The sequence below is a fragment of the Panthera leo genome, chromosome F2 (genome assembly GCF_018350215.1).
Source record: "Panthera leo isolate Ple1 chromosome F2, P.leo_Ple1_pat1.1, whole genome shotgun sequence".
Lineage (NCBI taxonomy): Eukaryota > Metazoa > Chordata > Mammalia > Carnivora > Felidae > Panthera > Panthera leo.
Genome location: NC_056695.1, coordinates 82,176,955 through 82,184,755, shown reverse-complemented (window position 1 = coordinate 82,184,755; position 7,801 = coordinate 82,176,955). Strand labels below are relative to the sequence as shown.

General features: G+C 61.2%; 1 protein-coding gene across 1 annotated transcript; it reads left to right on the top strand.

Annotated features, from left to right (window-relative positions):
- Positions 1–5,776: 5,776 nt before the first annotated feature.
- On the top strand, positions 5,777–7,567 carry CCDC166 (coiled-coil domain containing 166). The gene is made up of 3 exons (XM_042924021.1): positions 5,777–5,890; positions 6,066–6,516; positions 6,603–7,567. Exons 2-3 carry the CDS (start codon positions 6,076–6,078, stop codon positions 7,437–7,439), a joined length of 1,278 nt encoding a protein of 425 aa, XP_042779955.1. The 5' UTR covers positions 5,777–5,890; positions 6,066–6,075; the 3' UTR covers positions 7,440–7,567.
- The last annotated feature ends 234 nt before the right edge of the window (positions 7,568–7,801 follow it).

Below are 7,801 nucleotides of genomic sequence, written 5' to 3'. Positions count from 1 at the left end.
ATCAAGTCAGTTGGGAGATTGTACACTCCTTTTTCAATAATTAGTAGAGCAAGCAAGCAGAAAATAAAGATATAGTAGACCTGAACAATATTACTGTCCAACTTGATCTAGTTGGCATTTATACAACAATCTACCAACAACAACAGAATACACACTGTTTTCCATTGTGTATGAAATAGTCACCAACATAAACCATATTCTAAGTACCATAAAACAAACGTCAACAAATTTAAAATTATTGAAATAACACAAAGTATGTTCTCTGATCCCACAGAATTAGAAATAGATAACAGAAATATATTTGGAAAATCCACCCAAAAATTTGCAGGTTAAACAACACATCTAAATAAACAGTGGGTCAAAGAAGAAATCACAAGGGAAGTTAGAAACTATTTTGAGCTGGAAGATAATGAGAACATGAAGTGAGAATGTGCTGGGTGCAGCTAAAGCTGCACTTAGAGGGGAATTTATAGTTGTAAATGCTCATGTTAGAAAAGACAAAAATTTTAGTTTCCACCTTAAAAGGCTAGAAAAAGACAACAAAATTAAACCCCAAATAGGTAGAAAGAATGAAGTAATGATAAGAGTAAGAATCATTGAAATGCAAAGTGTATAAGCATGAGAAAAAAAATACAATTAAAAGTTGATTCTTTGAGTAAATTGAATACAATCTAAGGAGACTCATTAGAGCTAAGAAAGAAATTACCAATGTCAGGAATGAAAGACAGTACATTCCTACAAATTCTTCAAACGTTAGAAAGATAACAAGAGTTTATTATGAACAACCTCACATCAATTGATTTGATAACTTAGCTGAAATGGCAAATCTACTGAACAAGTGGGAGCATTCCCCAGATATACTCAAGAACAAACATAAATACGGATGGAAAAGCTATAAGCCCACCAGGACTGAGGGGAGAGGAGAAGGCACATGGATGGGCACGGAGGGAGGGCTGATAGCTAGTTGCCCAGCCTGCAGGAAATTAGACCCGGTCCCACTGATGAAGAGCCCAAGGCCCGGAGAGGGCAGCAGGATCCTTCATGAGCTGGGTTAGCGGGAGCCTCTTCCCGGTCCTGTGCACCTGCTGAGGGCGGCTGGCATCAGAGCACCAAAGATATGTGACAACTGACAGGCCGGTCCCTCTTTTCCTTGCCTTCCCCCACGAACCCCAAGCTAGAGGCGTTCCTGACCCTGCCATTTGGCCACTGAGAGTGTAGTCACTAAGCAAAATCAGACCGACATCAGGGAGCTTCCGCATAAAGAATTCTGCCGAGTGAACTTCATTACATGTAATTATTAAGACAGTTTTTCAATGGACATTTGATTCATCCATTAGTTGGTATCTTTTAAAGCTGCTGTTACGTGTATTCTCATGGGGCCGCATGTCTGCAAAGCCCCACGGTGCCTTGTTCAAACATTACCCCTGCAGATGTAAATTTGGGCAAAAGAGTTTACTTTCTCATCGATTGTTAGCGGACAACCAATTTTGTCGCACGCGGTCGTAACCCTCGGCTTCGTTTGGAGTGCATCGTCAACTGGAGTATTTATTAGGAATTAGCTAAAAAGTGGACTGTGTAGTTCGTTTTTAGCTGACACGTGGGAGAATCATGGCAGCTTGGGGAGGCCTTGTCCAGAAGGCCCAGAGCCAGCAGGCAGCGGGCGCGTGGCAGGTCAAAGTCCCCAGGGTGAAAGGATGTGGCGGGAACTTCCTGCTTCATCCGTTGCCGGCCTCCTTGTAGCTCAGGAGACCAAACTCACTCGGTCCCCACCTCCCAGGCCGCGTCCTCTCATCGTCCATGTGCGTGCGCCCCACCCCCACCCCTCAGGGTCAAAGTCTGAGACATAGCACAGCTGTGTCCACACCTGCGTCACCGCTGTAGCCACTGCCCACCCTGTGCCATGCACAGCCTCTCCCACGCTGCTGGAATGGGCCTGGTACCGTCCTCCGACACCTGGGTCTCCAAAGCCATCCTGTCCTCTCTCCTGGTCCTGGCACGGGCTATGGACTCAGGTATTCCAGGTCACTCCAGGAAGGCACGTTGAGGTATAGATGTGGTTGTGTCTGAGATCACGAGTCCCGACTCGGGAATGAGGGTCCCGGAGGAGGTGTGCCCTTGGCTGGGCTCCCCCTCAGAGCTGTCTCTCAGGGGCATCTCTGAGCCAGCCTGCAGACGTGGGTGTGGGCATCGCCACTGGGGCCTGCGGGGGGGGCTCTGGACACTGGGCAGCCTTCTGTCTGTCATCCTTTTCCTCACAAACGGAGGTAGTGGGCATTCCTGGGGAGGGGGGACATGCCGGCTGACCTAGGCCACACCCCAAGCCCCAGCCTACCTGGCTTGGCCCCCTCAGCGTGGGGGGGGGGCAAGCCCACAGGTCCTCCCTGGGTCCCAGAGAGGCCTTTCAAAGCTCATTAGCCTGCCCCGAAGCTGTGACCCCCCTGACCTTGAGCAGGCCAGACCCAAGGGTCACCACAGCAGCATCACCACAAGCCCCACCCGGCCTTCGTGTGCTCCCTGCACCCACCAGCGACTCCTGCGGGCCCGGGCCTGTCTTGGCCCCTGTGAAGCTGTGGCAGGCCGGCCAGGGCCCTCACGGCACCTGCACCGTGTGTCGGGGAGGGCAGAGCGCTTCCTCCAGGGGCAGCCGTGGCTGTGGGAGCCGACGCACCTCGTGGCCCGGACCTGGGCTTTCCACCTGGGGCTGACTGTGAGGCTGGCGTGGGTTCCAAGGTACCTGGGGTGAAGGGGAGGCCACTTGAGGAAGAAGGGTCTCTGCCTGGTGCCCAGCCTAAAGCCAATTCCCGGGGCTGGGGGTGGAGGGGCAGGCCCGCAGGTGGTACCCAAATTAGGACACAGGCGGGGGGACAGATTTGGTCCCCCCCAGGGCCCAGAGAACAGCCAGGCCTGGGCTCCCCAGGGCTTGACCCCAGCCAGAGGACACACTGGGTAGATAGGCTCTCCTGCTGGACTTTGCTCCTGCCCTCCATCCCCTTTGTCGTGGTGATTGCGGTCAGCGCCCCCCCCCCCCCCCCCCCGTGCTTCTGGTCAAGAGAGGAGGTACTGCTGGGGTGGGGCTGGAGCATCCCTACCACCAGGCTCCCCAGGGTCCCCTCCTCTGACCACTGTTCAGTATCTGGCTGTCCTGAGTGTCAGCCTCCCACCTACAGCTGAGCTTCCAGAACCGGTTTTGGTGTCGCCTGAATCCACCCATTCTACAGGTCCAGCTGGCATTGGCAGGTAGAAGGGTCGTGGGCACCAGGCATGTGCCGGCCTCAGGCTGCTGTGGGGTGGGTCCAGTGACGTGGCTGGCTCTGCCCCTTGCATCAGGACACAGGGCAGGGGTGGGGGGAAGCCTTGGCAAGAGGTGGTAATACGGCGGGAAGAGGCCACCAATGCCTAAGTCACAGCCCTCGTGACTCCAGGGGTCCTGGGACAAAAATCACCTTGTGCCTCAGTTTCTCCATCTGTGAAACAGGGGCGGAGGCTGCTGGCAGTGCTCACCCCGGGGGTCAAGCACAGCCCAACCCCACCGCCTACTCCTGAGGAAGGGGGCTCACCCCAAGTCTCAGAAGCTGAGTAGGGAGGGCGTCCAAGGCAGAAGCCACAGCAAGACGGGGGCAGGAGAGTGGGCCCTTGAGAAGCTCGCCTGCGGGTGGGGGGTGTGGCCGCGTGTGCGGTGGGTACTGAGTACTCTGCCGAGTCGTGTGAGCTTCAACCCAAGAAACTGCCTTGGGGGTCCGCGGCAAGTCCCCAGCAGAGAGCTGGGGCAGGGGCAGCCTGGGCGGAAGCTGAGCAGACAGCTAGCTCACCCCCCTGTCTCCCAGTGTCTTTCCAGCTCGGTGTTCTCCCAAGAGGTGAGTGACCCCTCACCCCACACCCTCCTCAGCCTGAGTCTGAGGGAGACACAGTCTTGGCCCCACCACCCTATTCACGGAGGGAGGGGGGGAAGAACCCCAAGGAGGGGGAAGAAATGTCATGGGTAAAGCCTGACTTTGACTCTGAGCCCTCGGAGGTTAGCTGTCTCTGTGCGCGGCGCTGGGACCCGGTGGACGCCAGAGGCACCCCTGCGCCAACACAGGAAAGGCCCCTGGTTGGGGGTGCATCTCGGCCTGCCTCCGGGCCAGGCACTGTCCCTGGAACCATCCATGCGCCCCGAGACCTGCGGCGCGGAGCAAGCGCGAGGCAGCAGAGGAAACGGGGTCCTCGCTTTCCGCTAAACGGCGCGGGTGGGCGGCGAAGCCCAGCGCCCCGCGGCCGAGACTCCCGCGGGGACGGAAGTGGGGGAGCCGCGGGGGAGGGGCGGGGCCGGAGCCGATCCGGGGTTGGGCGTGGCTTGAGGGCGGGGAGAGCGGGACGCGGGCTGCGCCCGGAATGGGGGTGATCCGGCTGCACGCGGGCGGGGGCGGCCGCCCCCGCGGCTCTCCAGACTATTCCGTGGACATTGCAGAATTGGGAAGAAGCGAGTCTCGAGGAACGCGGAGGCAGAAGAGAACAAAACGCTCGGCGGACCTGTCCGGGGAGGAGGCATTTGTCAGCCGTAAAGCGGGGACAAATCCGCGGGAAGTCCGGGGGCTGGGACGACTTAAAATCCTCTGCGCATGGAGTCCCTCGCCTCGCACCAGAAATTAAAAGACCGAGGCCAACCAGACACGCACACACACGCCCGGGAGGGGCTGGGGAGGGGGGGGGGGAGCAGGCCTCCGCTCCTTGCGGCCTGTGTAGCAATCTGGCAAATGGGGGCGGTGGCCCCGGCGCGGCCTCGAGGGTGTCCAGGGAGAGGAGCGCAGGCGTCTGCCCCGGGAGCAGAGGCCCTGGTTGGAAGCGCCAGGTCCTGGAAATAGAACAGACATCCTCACTGGCTCCGCGGAGCCCCCACTGCAGGGTCCCGGGTGCTTTTCCCCCTGATTCTACTTGGTCTTTTCTTACGTTCCTGTAAAGTTAGGTACCAATTTCCTATTAAAAACACCGTATCTGGGGCGCTTGGGTGGCTCAGTTGGTTGGGCGTCTGACTTCGGCCCAGGTCATGATCTCGCAGTCCGTGAGTTCAAGCCCCGCGTCGGGCTCTGTGCTGACAGTTCAGAGCCTGGCGCCTGCCTTGGAGTCTGTGTCTCCTTCTCTCTCTGCCCCTCCCCTGCTCATGCTCTTTCTCTCTCAAAAATAAGTAAACATTAAAATAAATAAATAAAAAAGAGCGAGTGGGATGAGTTGAACAGGTGCACACGTGTGGGCTTAGGAACCCCACAGAGGAAATCCCAGGGAGAAATACAGTGGACACCCGAATGGACACGATCTTCCCGGTAACCCTAACTCCCACCGAGGCCCCCAGGAAGAGGGAAAAGAATCACGAAGTGCTTCGAAGAAAACTAGGATCTCCAGAGAGATGATAAGCTGTGGGGAAGCTCTGTCCCGACAAGATATGGAAGTTTCACACGGGGTGGGGGGTGGGGGGCTTGCCCACGGCTGGAGGTCGGAAACTCGTGGCGCCATTTCCCCATATGGGGGCGCCGGCGGTGAGGGTCCCCTGAGCGAAGGGCCCAAATCTCCCGGCACGCGAACAGTGGGGACTACTTGGGCTGCTGCTAGGTCGGATTCGGAAGCAAGTCCTGCGTCCTCCTCCGGAAGCCAAAATCCTGCCCATCTGAGATCGGACCTCTGCAGGGCGCGCACACGGGCTTGTCACGCACTTGGGACGAGGGAGTGGCGGGCGGTGGGGGTGGGGAGAAGCCGGAAGGGGAAGCCGGGCCGTTGCCCAAGCGACGGGGTGGGAGTGGGGGAGGGCGACTAAGTTCTGTCTCCACGGAGACCGTGCAGGATGAACGCCAGAGTTACTTAAGGTGGGCACACCCCGACGGACCGACGTCCACGGCCCGGAAAAGGCCCAAGAGTAAAGGTTGGAGACGATGTCCGGACCCCCATGCCCCTGACTCTGCCTCCCCCGATCTCATGTCCCTGAGACGCGTCCCTCCCCGCTAGAATTTTCGGGCGGGCGGGGAGGGGGTGGGAGGGAAGGGCTAAGCTGGAGCAGCGGCCTGGGGGCAGGGCTCTCACGCGTGCCCGTGCCGCAGGCCCCAGCCCATGGCTCCCAAGAAGCAGCTCGGGACCAGCGCGGGGCGCCGGCCGGGCGCGGCGGGAGACGGGGCCGAGCCGCCGCTGTCGGAGCGCGGGCAGTACCTGCAGCGCGAGTACACGCTGCTCTCGGAGCAGCTGGACGCCTGCGAGGCGCGCGTGGACCAGGTGCTGCAGGAGAACGCCTTCCTGGACCGCGAGGCGCCGCGCTTGCGCGAGGAGAACCGGCTCTACGCCAGCTACATGAGCGCGCGCGCGCAGCGCTGCGCCCACGCCGTCGTCCGGGTGGAAGAGCAGAACCGCGTGGACCTGACCCGGATCCACGGGCAGCGGGCCGAGCTGGAGTCGCTCTACCGCGGGCGCGAGAACGGAGTGCGCGCGCAGCTGCTGGAGATGGAGGCGCGCGCGGCGCGGATGGCGCGGCAGGTGCAGGAGCTGCAGCCCTACAAGGCCAGTGCGCGCGCGCCCGCGGACGTGCCCGACGGGAGGGGTGGGGGCGCGCGGCGCCCGGGCGCTGACCCGCGCCCCCGCCGCAGGAGCTGCAGCTGGAGCAGTTGGCCCGGATCCGGGCGCTGGAGCGCGAGCTGCTGCACATGCGCGTGGATCACACGCAGCTGCTTCACCGTGTGAAAGGGCGCTTCCTGGAGGACAAGGCGGCCTTCGAGCGCGAGGCGCGTCAGCGCGTGCAGTCCTTGGGGCGGCGCGCGGAGCGAGAGGCGGCGCGCGCGCTCGTCGCGCACACGCAGGCCATTAAGGCTGACAACGCGCGCCTGCGGCAGGAGCTGCTGCGGCTGCTTGGCTGGGCCCAGCTGCTGCATGACACGCGGCGCCAGCTGCTGGAGCAGCGTGAACAGCTGCGGCGCGAGCACGAGGACACTTGGGACCTGGCGCGTGTGCATGGCTGGCTGCGCCGGGGCCCAGGGGGCCCGCCGCTCTGGCGGCCGCCGCCGCCGCCGCCGCCACCGCCACCGCCACCGCCACCAGCGCGGCCCGCCTCGCATCAGGGGTCCTTGGCCGCCTCCACAGCCCCATCGCGCGGGGCCTCCCAGACCCCGACATGGCTCCCGCGGGTGGGCTCCAGGGCCCCATCACAGGCCCCTTCGAAGGAGGGTTCAGGGGCTTCATTCCAGGCCCCGTTGCGCGCGGGCTCCCACTTCCTGTCCTCGACCCCGTCCCACCCCGGCTCTCGGGTCGCGTCCTCGACCCCAGCCCGCCCGGGGTCCCGGGTCCCATCCTTGGTCCCGTCGCGCCCAGGCTCCCGGGTCTCTTCGCGGGCCTCATACGGGGCCTCAGAGAATACCGCCCCCTCTGCCAAGTCTGTCCCGGGGCCAGGCTCTTCCCGTCCCCCAGACGCAGGAGACCGTGGACACTGACGCTGCAGGGGAAGCCGCCCCAAGGGGAGCCGGAATCTGCTGGGGGCGGTGGAGGGCGTGCGGAGGCGAGGGCGCGCGGTGCTCGGGTGTTTGGTGAATGCAATGTTAATAAAGGTGTGACCCGCTCACCGGGCTCTGGCACGGCCTGCTTTCCCGCTGCAGCGTTTCCGGCGGCACAGGGGCCGCTCGTTCCGGCTTCCAAGCCTCAGAGTAGCCTGATGCGCCCCTCGCCCTGTATGTCAGCGGGGATTCGGCATCCCTCTAGTCCGCAGCTGACCGCAGCTGCTCCGCAAGGACAGAGAAGTCGGCCGCACCAGTATCCTCCCACCAGGGCTGACGGAGACGGAGGTCGCCGGCGCGGA